Genomic DNA, 12515 nt, shown 5'->3' with positions numbered 1-12515 from the left:
TTACAAAACATACACTGTGTTGCGCCAGAACTTCAACGAAGGCTACTACAACTTAGTTTTACAAAACATACACTTTGTTGCGCCAGAACTTCAACGTAGGCTACTATAACTTAAGTTTTACAAAACATACACTTTGTTGCGCCAGAACTTCAACGAAGGCTACTATAACTTAGTTTTACAAAACATACACTGTGTTGCGTCAGAACTTCAACGTAAGCTACTATAACTTAGTTTTACAAAACATACACTGTGTTGCGCCAGAACTTCAACGTAGGCTACTATAACTTAGTTTTACAAATTCGTATATGTATAATTAATTATTAGTACATGTACATGGTTTGTAAATGTACAATTATTAATATGTTCAATTGTAGTAATTTTGATTTTCAAACTCCCATGTCTTGAAACAATGTAATTCCTTTTGTAGCTTTTACGCATTTTGGAATTAACTTAATTAATCAAGTTAATTAATTAAAAAATTATCAAAATATTATGTATTTAAATATCAACCAAGAATCTTATAAATTCGTAAAATCAAAATTTTGTACACTATTTCTGATATGTAATGTGTCAATATTTTAATGATATTATATTTCTGTGAAATATTATTACCTTTATTTCAGCCAATACGCATGCAATCAAATGCTTTATGAAAACTCTGTGAGTATTAGTGATGGTAAACGTCCCTAAAGTAGCTTAGGAAACAAATATGTATTTCATCGAAACCTCACAGGTTTAATAAACATAACAAAAATTTCAATAATACATTTTATTTTTATTTTCATAGTTTTCCAGGTAATTACAAAACGTACTGCAACGTGATTTAATCAGAAGGAAAATAAGTAAAATATTTATTAATATTTAAAGGCCTTTTGGCGAAAAATTACATATCATAAAACATTCAACAAATAATAAAGAACGCAAGCAAAATTTGAGCCTTTAGCACTGGACATTATAGGTTAAAGGTGATTGTAATTGACCATAAGCACAGATATACGTAACTAAGATAACAGACAGTTATGTACTTGTTAACAGCCTAATGTACATATTGTTATTCATTAAAGGTAAAACTTCCTTTAAAACATTAACAAGGTTACATTTAAGACGTGAGAGGTTTTATAATTCATCCGTATCATATGTCACTAAACCCACGCCTCACTGTAGCCAAATATATACAAACTACATATTCTACAAACTCGACTTTTTCAGCAATTCACAAAAACTAATTTTACGTCTTATTCCAAGATATTCATAAAAGTTAAACACATTCAGTTAATTTCTGAACAACTATGTATCTCGACCTACTCGCCGTAGTTTTACGATATAGATTCCCCTCTCCTAGTTACAACTTTCACAAGGAAATCACAGGTGGAATTCGAATTCACAAATTTAAATCTCTGTTTAACAAATACCTGAAAAATAAGTTTTATGGCTACTCTTTACATTTATCTTTTTACTCTTCCCAAATGTAACAATAACATTCATTTATTCGCCATAATAATCGGTTGAATTTTATAGATATTCATTTTCAATACTCCTTCACACACACAATAATATAAACTCTGTTTTGATATCATTTACAATAAATAAACACCCCTCAAAGGAAAGTTCTACAGTCCAAGATTATTTAGTTTCATCAGACTTGCACCTGATATTTCAAATAACGTAAAAAAGTTTTATTTATTTAACGTTTTCACATCAGCTGTAACATTGAAAAACTCTATACAAGACACTATAATAATGCATAATTACTTGTCAAAAAAAAGGTTGTAAATCATTTGAACACTTGGGTTTGTTTTGTAAATGAAAACAAAATAAACTGTGCAAATGGTACAATAATATTTTAACAAAACAAACATTAACGAGAAATGAACAGGAAGAGGTTTCTGAAACCACAAAACTGGAATTTCCTTTTCTCTCTTGGGAAGAACATTTATGGATTACAATCTTTTTCAATGTCAAACCGTTAAAGCATTAACTTGTTTCTCAGCTCGAACCAGCCATGTATAAGATTCCTTTGACTGATATTTATATTTGATGTCTTCGGACTCTAGAATTTGTTTTCTTTATTACTTTATACTATTTAAAAGAAACGACGGAGTTCTGCAACAGGATTTTTGGAATCCGATGTCACTTAACAATTCAGTTTCAGGTTTTAAATCCACTGAAGTGTGCTCCGGCTTTGTTTAGTAATATGGCACATCCGTCAGACAGTGGCTAGATTCTTTTTTAAATAGCATCTTCTTCAGAGTTTTGTTTCAAACGAACAATCTGATCAATGTTTCTGAAAAGGTTCTTAGCTTTGAGCTTCAACACGGACGACAAACTACTGTAGCGTATCATGGATGAAGAAGATTTAGCAACTAAATTATCTTTACAATCAAGTTCCATTTTCTCTTTTACTTGATTAACATTCTATTTACAGGCCAATTTCTGTACAAACACGGCTTCAAATAAAACATCCAAGTCTGTAAGTTACCGGCCGTCGTAAGGCGAGTCTCCGCTCCCATACCCGCTTGAGCCGTCATCTCTAGGCCCTGTCTGGAGACCGTGTGCCTGCCTCTTAATCTGTGATAGACTGTTGTAGTTGTAGGGCAGAGTTGCAAACAGCATCCGTTCCTCGTAGTCATATTCACATAATATCTTGTTCTCGAACAGATAAAACTTGTCACCGACACAAAATCTGAAATAAATGAAGTAGGAAAATGAAATCTCCAGATCGAGCAATGATTTAAATGGAATCTTTAAAAAAGATATCTTCTTCAGTTCTAATAAAATGGCTGGGAATTAAGAAACTGACACTTTTTAAGAACAAATATCTTGCTTTTAGTTTTCATATATTGAAAAGAATAATTGTATATCAAATGAATAATTTTATCAAGAAATTTATCTCGTGTAATTATTGTGATACAGTCACGCTAAAACACTTGTGACTTGCATATATAACCTTGTAATTCAAATAGCACCAGAAATACCTCTTAATATCCTGTTTTAGACTTACATACGATGAAAATAATGAGTTGGTGTAAAATATTGATGACCACGTCCGCATCCATTTATAAAGTTCCCATTATAACAAATTAATTAATTTTTTCAACGTTTATTGAACAGTATTGTCTTTATATTTATTATTATTATTTGTGTATTAATAAACTTGAAACATATTTTGCCACAGATCTTCGTGTAAAAAAAGTGTACATCTTTAAAACTAATGATTATTCGGATTTTGTCAGGTATTTTTGTGTTACTAACTTTCCACGGACCTTCAAATTACTGATTTGTTTTTATACCATCCACAACCAGTAGGGGCCACGTATTGCACCATAGTCAGTTATTTTGTTTGTTTTCTTGTTGTACCATACTCACTTATTTTGTGTGTTTTTTGTAACATCAACGAATGCCAATAAATGACCATAAAACTGAATGAAATCGATCATTTTCTAAGTCAAATAGATAGCAGCCTCTACAGTGACTTGTGAGCTTAATTACCAGGTGGTATTTTTGTGTGTGATTGATATATTATTACCGACCCTGTGACCAACAAAGTCATGGAACCAAAACCATTGTGGTACATACATAGTTTAGAAAAATCTGTTCTAATAATCCACTGATAATTCTAGCATTCATTTTCTTCTTTTTCTTGCAAAAAGTTGGTTATATCTTACAACAAAAATTGTTCATTTTAGTTACTTGCTTTGATGTGGTGTTTAAGTTTTCATTGAAAACGCTTAACATTTTAATTCACAATTTGCTTTTCTTCCCAAAACTTGAATCAACACGTGTGTTCAACTTCGTCTTTTACGGCATCACACTTCTCGTTATCTATTACAATTCAGCAAGTTTGTTCTCATATTCAGCTGTATAATCTCAAGTTTTGTTGCCTTACATGGTGTAGAAAAAAAAGTGTAGCTCTGTGTAGCTCTCAAGTGTCTTAAACATTTTATTACATTCAATAAATGTTAAAATATTTATGTTAAAATCGACGTTATGGGTCATTATTTGAGGCTAGTATCATTGTTTGTTGTTGCTGTTTTTTTATCTGCCGAACAATTTTAAACCGTTTACTTTGAAAGTCCTAGCAAGTTTACAGGCATAGCTTTAAATTAAGCAGCATTTTCGAACTATTATATGATTACATGTATTCACAAAGCTCTCATCTTCAGTACTTTTAGTGTAAATGAGGACGAATACCTTTACACTAAATAAATAACTTTCAGATTCTCTACAGAACAGTTTTCCCGGATCACTCTCTGAGAATGACGAGAATATTACGTTAATTTGATAGAACAAAAAGCTCGGGAATTAAGTGAAATATTTTAAGGTTCGTTTCAAACAGCCAGAGGTGTCGCTCAGCACTGGTACACGGGGCCCGTGCCCCGAAATCCCAGTTGGGATTGATATGATTGATATCATACTGTAAAATAAAAATGTAATCAATAAATATTAAAATTATAATAACCTGTGGTTGCACTGCTGGCACGCGAAACATTCCAAGTGATACACGTTTCCTCTGGCTCTCATCACCATCTCAAAGGCCGGGATGGTTTTGTTACATGCTGAACATAACCCTGTTGTTCCAAACAATCTGAAAAATACAAATGGAACAGTTAACTCCCATACTCTCTTTGTTTCAACCAATCCGTGTTGTTGAAAATGTTATTGTTTGTTATTAAGCACAATGCTACACAAATGGCTATCCGTGCTCTGCCCACCACGATCGTCGAAACCCGGTTTCTTACAGTATAAGTCCAAAGACATGTCGCTGTGCCACTAAGGGGGGGGGGAGAGGAGGGTTTGGAAAATGTACCAAGTACTCCAATAAAACTTTTAATATACTAATGTGCGTAATTAAGTTTCAGAAGTAGCTTTATTTTAACGAGGTTATTTAGTTGATAGAATACATTCAGGGTTTGTAGTATTTTTGCTTCTCTAATCTAAAATACATAAAAATACTTTCATAGCGTTTTTATTCCCCTGTAACCTATGATTTTCAAAATTTCCTGACGCAGTGGTCTTCAAAAGTTGAAGGCTTTGTGTGATTTTTCAAAAATATTCATTCACTTTTCAATGTAATCATTCGTAATTTTAAGTGGAGCAAAAGATTGATTCTGGTTCAAAACCGTTTTCATATGTCTGATGAAAAACGGGTCTTTTTTTTCCCCTTGATGTATCTCTATCACTCGCAGTGCCGATGATTAAAAAAATGGCAACAACAAAAACACGCTGGAGTGTCACATTTCAAGTTACGACGAGCATGATGTTAATACATCTGCAAGGTGAACTTCGGTTCGCTGATTTTAGTTTATCGAATCAATTTCATTAAATAGACTTTATAGAAGAAAAAACTTGGTGTTCAAGTGTATCTCTTTGGTGCAATATTTATTACTGACGTCCCTAATAGCATATTAAGGGTCTGTGTTATCAAGTTAATACAGTGGATAGGGTAGCGACTCTGGAAAAGTGGTTGCCTATTTAAACTGTAAGTTGGAGAATAAAGCTTTATTAAAGTTAGAAGCATCATACAGTGTTAAAGAAAGTGAATTAGACGTCACACGATACTTGCATTGCAAGAGTAATAGGCCTATATCATGCCTGTTCAATATTGCGAAATTAACCGAAAAAAAAAGATACAGGTTGCGTTTTTGTTGTATTTAAATTTTAATATTCCAGCGGGATCAGTAGTAGTAAACGTGAGGGGATATAGCGCTGAAATCAGATTCGATCCCTATAGTGGGTACAGCGCAGATACCCCATTGTATAGATTTGCGCTTAAGAACAAAGAAACCAACCTAGAAGTTAAATAGTGTTATTCGTTAATAGGTTTTGCTGACCATGTACTCCAACTATGTTTATAGAACAGGCGTAATCATAGGCGTACACGAAATTTGTAATGTTGAAGTAATCATCAGAGACCAAACATAACTTAATACATTACGTAAAGTATTTTTTTGCATGCTCTTGATGGAGGTAACTCTTCATTCGAAGGAAAAAGCTTTTTTTTTGTTACTAACGACGTGTGAAACTTAACGAGCTCTAGGTATTCCCAGACTAATATAATAATTACAGTATAAATTGTGACTTACGTAATATATTGATTCATATGTGGCTTAAAACTCGAGTAAGCCTTGGAATTGTAGTTCATCTTTGCTTCCAAAAAAGTGCAACTAACTGTTATATTTGGAAGCTTGTCTACTTAAACAGTATACATGGAGATTATCAACCAGGAAACAAATTGACCATCTTCTATGATATATCAATTCTAGTCACTCACCTGAGATAGTCTCTCTTACAAAGGATGAGATTGGCCTTGGTGAAGAGGGTGGAGCCCACCTCTCCAAGTCTACAGTCACAGCAGGTGCACTTGAGACAGTCCTCATGCCAGAACTGATCCAATGCTTTTAGCAGATATCTTTCTCGGATAGTTTTCTGACAACCAGCGCACTCTGGTACTGACTTACTGTCTCCTGAGACCCGAGCGGAAGATTCTGTCTTAACGTCCATCGAAACTGAGAAGGAAATTACCAACAAACGCATAATGTAATATATATGTCAACAGGAAATTTTAAGATTTTAATGGTGTTTTAAGAAAGTGTTTCAGAGAGATTCGCTTCCCTCAGTTCCTTGAAGACCGTTAAATTGTCAAGAGTGCGTATAAAATATGTTCACCTTGAACGTACCTATTCTGCTCAGTTGGCAAATCATAGTCACGTGATAAATATATGCGTACACCATATATTTGTGTCAAAAGCATAATTGGTCCTATCCAAGATCTTGATAGGCGTATGTAAGGTTTTCACTGTACAGCTAGAAGGTTCAGTCCATACAGAATCAAAATCTCTGGGAAAACTTTGAAGGTTAAGACAGTTGAAAACAGTAAGATCACAATGTAAAATTACGCGTCATTTTGTTTGTTTCTTTTTATTGTTGTTTTTCTTATGTAATCGATTAGGTGTTGAATGCATGTTACAAGTACGAAGAAAATTCATTTTCAATATCATAAAATCTTGAGTGGTTTGTTTTATTATAAACAAGATTTGTAATCAATTGAACATAAGGTACGTTCTCTAAAAATGAAGATTATTAAAAAATCAGTATCTACAACACTAACAAGAGTGGCAAATGAGCTCGCCATAACAACAAAAACACGCGAGACGACCTTTGGCAACAATAACGAGAAATATGTTATTGGCAACAAAACATGAGAAACGACCATTGACAGCAAAACAAGGAGAGAGCCACTTATAAAAGAATACAGGAGAGAAAGTCATTAACAATGAAAACATGGAAGAGGGCAACTGACAATAAACCCCAGAGAAGGACACTTACAACAAAAACGGGAAAGAGGGCAAATGACAATAAACCCCAGAAATAGACACTTACAACAAAAACAGGAAAAAGGGCAAATGACATTAAACAAAGATGAGAAGGACATTGACAAAAAAAAATACATGGAGTACCACTAAAAATTAAAAAGCCCAGAGGTCCTACTTACAACAAATGGAAGACCACTAACAATAAAAACAAGGGAGAAGACCTGTGATAATAAAAACTCCAGAAAAGAACACTTGCAACGAAAACACAATAGAGGATGATTGTTTATAAAAGCACGACAGAAGGGCACTGACAACAGTAACAAGATAAGAGGTCACTGACGAGAAAAAGAGGACCTCTAACGATAGAAGCGCTGGAGTGAATCAGTCTTAAAAAATAAATACGAGAGAAATGCACCGACAACAAAGTCGAAAGACAGAATAGAACATGACAAAATACTGTCGGCATGAAGGCAGAGTTGAACATACGAACATGATAAAGTATTGTTGTCATGAGAGTGAACGAAGAATCCAAACGAGTCTGCCCATTATGTCAGAATATGACAGAAAACAAGTGTACTCATAACTGTTTATTTTATCTACATATATCAGAAAATTTACATTTTCGAACGCGCAAAGTAAATTACATTTTAGGCACATTAGTTGATTTTCTAATGATTTAATGCATCCAAATTTAGCACTTAAATGAATAAACCACAACCTCCTCGCTGATGTTCAGCTTCATATCAGGTAGAGTTCGCTGTTTTTCACCATGCCTCCCTAATAACCTAATTAAGGTTGCTAATGTTTCGTCCTCTAATTCCCTCTGTGTTGTGCTTGGCGCTAATCAACAGCAAGTTGGTTAAAAGCATTTTTCGCTGCACTAGTGCTTACAACAACAAACGTAAGAGAATGATACTCTCAAGCGAGCCCACGTTCCTTTTTTTCAAATTCCCGATGGACTGTTGTCACGTTGCCGCTCGCCTATGGTGAGCGCTGAGCCAATTAGACACGCGCAACCCTTAGATTCTCGCGAAAAAGCGCGTCTGTTTCCTTGTTCGTATACATATATATATATATATAGAGAGAGAGAGAGAGAGAGAGAGAAAGAGAGAGATTATAGTAGAACAGGTTCACCAGAGAGTGTGGAGGCAAAAGGCGGTTTGTGTGATGCACTTAACACGACAGGTCCATTAGAGGAAAGTAATGCAATTTGAGCGATCGGTGCTCGACCAGCGATAGCCCCAGTCATGGTACTGAATACGTTTCGACAACAGTACTTCTTCTGTTTCTGAAGAGCCCTTCCCGTTAAAACCCACTGAAAGAAAGGCTTCTCACGATTGAACCAAGTAGATAGTGTATTAGTTTCGGTTTCCTTCACTCTTGTCTCTTGGAGAGAATTGAGAAAAAAACTCGCTCCATCGTCGTCTACGTGCCTAGCAAGTCTGAAGTAGTGGCCAATATACCTCAGTGTAATAACATAGCTTGTTGGATATAGCATCCTGGGTATTTCGTAGGAGGAACTTCATTCGCAATAAAAAAAGGCTTACTTAGAAGAATTTCATTACATCTGGAGCTACCCTGGAAGCGTTAAAAATATCAGTATCGAGAGAGATGTTTGCTCGAAGATTAGACAGTGTAAGACGTATTGGAATCGAAGATTTACTGAAACATACCAATATAGCACAGCACTACACAAGAAAGTACAGGAAAAGCCAAGTACTTTCTATTTTATAACCTTGTCATCATCGAGTGTTTTACTCAATTGAAAGCAAAAAAAAAAGTGACAAAGTAATAATAACAAACTCTCTTAAAAATAAATAAATTGACACGACACGTGTTCTTTAAAATAAAACAAAACTGCTATGAAAAGTCTCCACGAAATTTTAATTTTTTTTCTGTTCAACTGAAAAATATTTTCTGAAAAAACTCACGGTTACTTTTTTTTTATCTACCAGTATCTACGTAGTTAAACCAATAAGTAAATGCCCAAGGGTGATGATGGTTTCTGACAACCTGCTTGACACAAATCCAGGAAAATTAATCGCCTGCTGTGTATTACACAACATAGTTCACTGACCACTGCCAATTTTTTTATCTGTCCAGTTCGTTTTGCTTGATAGGTTTTGTGCCCTTAGGGAACCAACCAAATTCGACAGGCACAATTCGAAACCGGAGATTCATCCACAACTTCAATTACAGTACAGTGTTATAACACTGATTTTAAATTTCCGTTTCCATAGTGACATTCTTTAATCGAATAAATAAAGAAAAAGACACTATCACAGCCACTCTAATCTAGGATAGGCCTTTTTTTTTTACGAAGAACTATAAACTTCAGAACGAGCACTGCTTTATATCGAAAAACATTTATTGTGCTAATCTTTAAAAAAATGTCCCAGAAATATAAGTTATAGGATAAAACGCAAATTATGTAAATACTACAAACTTTCTAATATCAACTAGATGTGATTTTGTATCTAATAGAAGTAAACTGTTTATATCAGCTATAAGTGTATTAATAATTAATACAAGCAAATTGCATATATCATCTACAAGTGTATTAATAATTAATACAAGCAAACTGCACATATATCATCTACAAGTGTATTAATAATTAATACAAGTAAACTGTTTATATCATCTACAAGTGTATTAATAATTAATACAAGCAAACTGCATATATCATCTACAAGTGTGATAATCCTAAATGCAAGTAAACTACTTATATTAACTACAAGTGTAGAAATGCTTCATACAAGTTAATTATTTTCAACAATTACTTATGAAATAATTTCAACATGCGTTAAGCATTTTCATCAACTGTAAATGACATTATGCTTAATATGAGTAAATTATGTATATCAATTACAAGCGTGGTGATGCTTAACAAAATGTACTGGTACTAAATACCTGTAAAATTTTAACGTCAATTACAATATAGTGGAGTAAAATGTAGGTAAATAAACTGTATGCAGGTACGTTACTCAAATCAACCAAATACACAGGTAAACTACCTACATCAACTGCATACAGTGAAACTGCTTGAATTAACTATACGTGTTCTAATCTAAATATGAACAAATTTACGTGCATCAAATAAATGTTTACGAGCACTAACTTGGAAATAACGTATATCCTCTACGAGGGTTTTTTATTTTGACGATTATCCCACATCATCAATAAGTACGTTGACAAAAAATTAAAATAAGAATCTCAAATCAACTTGACGTGGCTTTATCAAGTGGCGTTTAGAAATGGAGAAAACTGATCGTCTCATCAGAACTTCGAAACGTCAACCACCTTTATACTGTACAAAGATGAAATCCAAAGAAGATGCAAGTATAAGCAGTTGACTTATATCAACTACATTTGATATGGTGCTGGATAAGCCTCAGTTATATTGATGTCAATTATTGTATTGCAAATGTACTCGCCCAAAAGATGAAAAACTTTTAACTTAAATCACCCCTCCCCCAAAAAACAAAAGTAATTAAATATTGCAAATGAATATTTTTATTGATCAACAAACAAAAATGAATGCTTCCTAGATTTGCTACAAAAAATGTGCAACGAGACATTATGTAATTCGTTTTGTTTATTATTGGGAACTTTGTAAGGCGATTTTAAATTTGGTTTTATTTATAAGCCTTTTTTTTTGTCAATAACTTGTATTGGAGAAAATAAGAAAATATTAAACAACATGAACTCCGGAAGAAAAAATACGTCAGGTAATACAAACAAGTCAAACTTTATGGTCGCATTCAATGCAAATAGCCACGCATGCGCAAGGAAACAACGTTGTTTTTGTTGCAAATTTCACGTGAAACTCGTCTTCGATAGCAAGGGATAAATATATTAAAACACACATTAACATAAATCATCATTTGTTCTGGATATAGAGATAGAAAACAAATTAACAATTTTGTTGTTCAGTTTTTAAATATTACATTTTCTTTTGGATTCTTGTAATTATACAATTAACGAATTAGCTTATTACGTCCTCATCGTTCTGATATGATAAAGCAAAAGCATGTCAGATTTGAAAAAATAAATAAATAAAGCAATAACTGAGAAAGAATATCTGTGCTCCTACTAAACGATTTCATTAGCCTTATCGTGGCCATTTTGCTGGACTGGAGCGACAAGTTTCGTGTGATTGAGACGCAGGAAATAAAGTTTGATTTAGGGAATAATTCTATAGCATAATAGTTCTATTAATAATTAAATTTTCATATCGCTAGTAAAAGAATGATAATTTTTTTTCTTTTGACAGATCTGTGAATAATTTTCAACCGACGAAAGTCTATAAAGCATTTACTTAGGAACAGATGTGTTGTGTGATCTCTACACACATAACATTAATATATAAAAATAACATTAATACACTTACTTGATGAAATTGAAATCAGATCGCTGTTCCCAGATTATGAAGACCATAAGTTGAAGAATGTGAATCTTGCCAAGTCCTGCGCTGGAGAAAAGTTCTTTCCAAATAACAAGCAAAAGTGGCTGGCTACCAAGAACGAATGCAGAATTACGAACAACTGGTAGTAGATATCTATAGAAAATATGTTGTTGCAGCCTGTTCTCGTCTACTTTTGATCTTCTATCTCAGTTAGCTCTCAATGCACAATCGCCGTGCCTATTGATCAGCGACGAGGAGAAAACGATTGAAGCCGTGACCAAACTTGTTAAAATCTGCTCGAGTGTTCTTCTCGGTTCGTAGTCTGAGAGCGCACTAACGATATAACGTGTTCCGCTGTTTATCTCGTAGCCCACTAGAGGGCAGAGTGGAACTCGTAACGCGTCACAAATGATGTCACCAGCGTATATCGATCAAAAACTTTATCAGAGCGCAAGCGAACAACCATATAATAACCACACGAGCTCGTAAGAGTTAAATAATTTATTTTTAGTAAATTAAAATATTTAATTAGTGAGTATCATATCAAACCGGCATTATTATCAAATAAACATTGCCTTTAACAGAAGTACCATACTGTAGGACATTTGCATTAACAATGGAATTTCACCAGCACATAGATATCTATCTTATGCAATTAAACTTGCTTTACTAATAAATATGTATAAATCACATATATTATAATTGTAAATGAGCTGATTATGAGGTATATGTATTTTAAATTAAAATAAGTTCAAAAATTACAATAAAGTATTTAATAGTAAAAATTACAATAAAGT

The 12515-nt window shown here is 33.5% G+C and overlaps 1 protein-coding gene across 2 annotated transcripts in view; it reads right to left on the bottom strand.

The window, feature by feature from the left end:
* The window catches only part of LOC106460573 (LIM domain only protein 3-like), a 166206-nt gene extending 154129 nt beyond the window's left edge, over window positions 1–12077 (bottom strand). The window contains exons 1-4 of one of the 2 annotated variants that reach the window (XM_013920292.2): window positions 11704–12077; window positions 6272–6506; window positions 4460–4585; window positions 755–2683 (exon numbers count right to left, since the gene is read on the bottom strand). In XM_013920292.2, the coding sequence (XP_013775746.1) occupies window positions 2476–2683; window positions 4460–4585; window positions 6272–6501 (564 nt within the window). In that variant the 5' untranslated portion in view covers window positions 6502–6506; window positions 11704–12077 and the 3' untranslated portion in view covers window positions 755–2475. Of the gene's footprint in view, window positions 1–754; window positions 2684–4459; window positions 4586–6271; window positions 6507–11703 lie in introns of those variants that run through there. The other variant, XM_022387322.1, reaches the window with a different exon arrangement.
* Between the last annotated feature and the right edge of the window lie 438 nt (window positions 12078–12515).

Source organism: Limulus polyphemus, unplaced genomic scaffold, assembly GCF_000517525.1.
Source record: "Limulus polyphemus unplaced genomic scaffold, Limulus_polyphemus-2.1.2 Scaffold798, whole genome shotgun sequence".
Classification (NCBI taxonomy): domain Eukaryota; kingdom Metazoa; phylum Arthropoda; class Merostomata; order Xiphosura; family Limulidae; genus Limulus; species Limulus polyphemus.
This window is presented reverse-complemented; position numbering and strand designations above follow the sequence as displayed.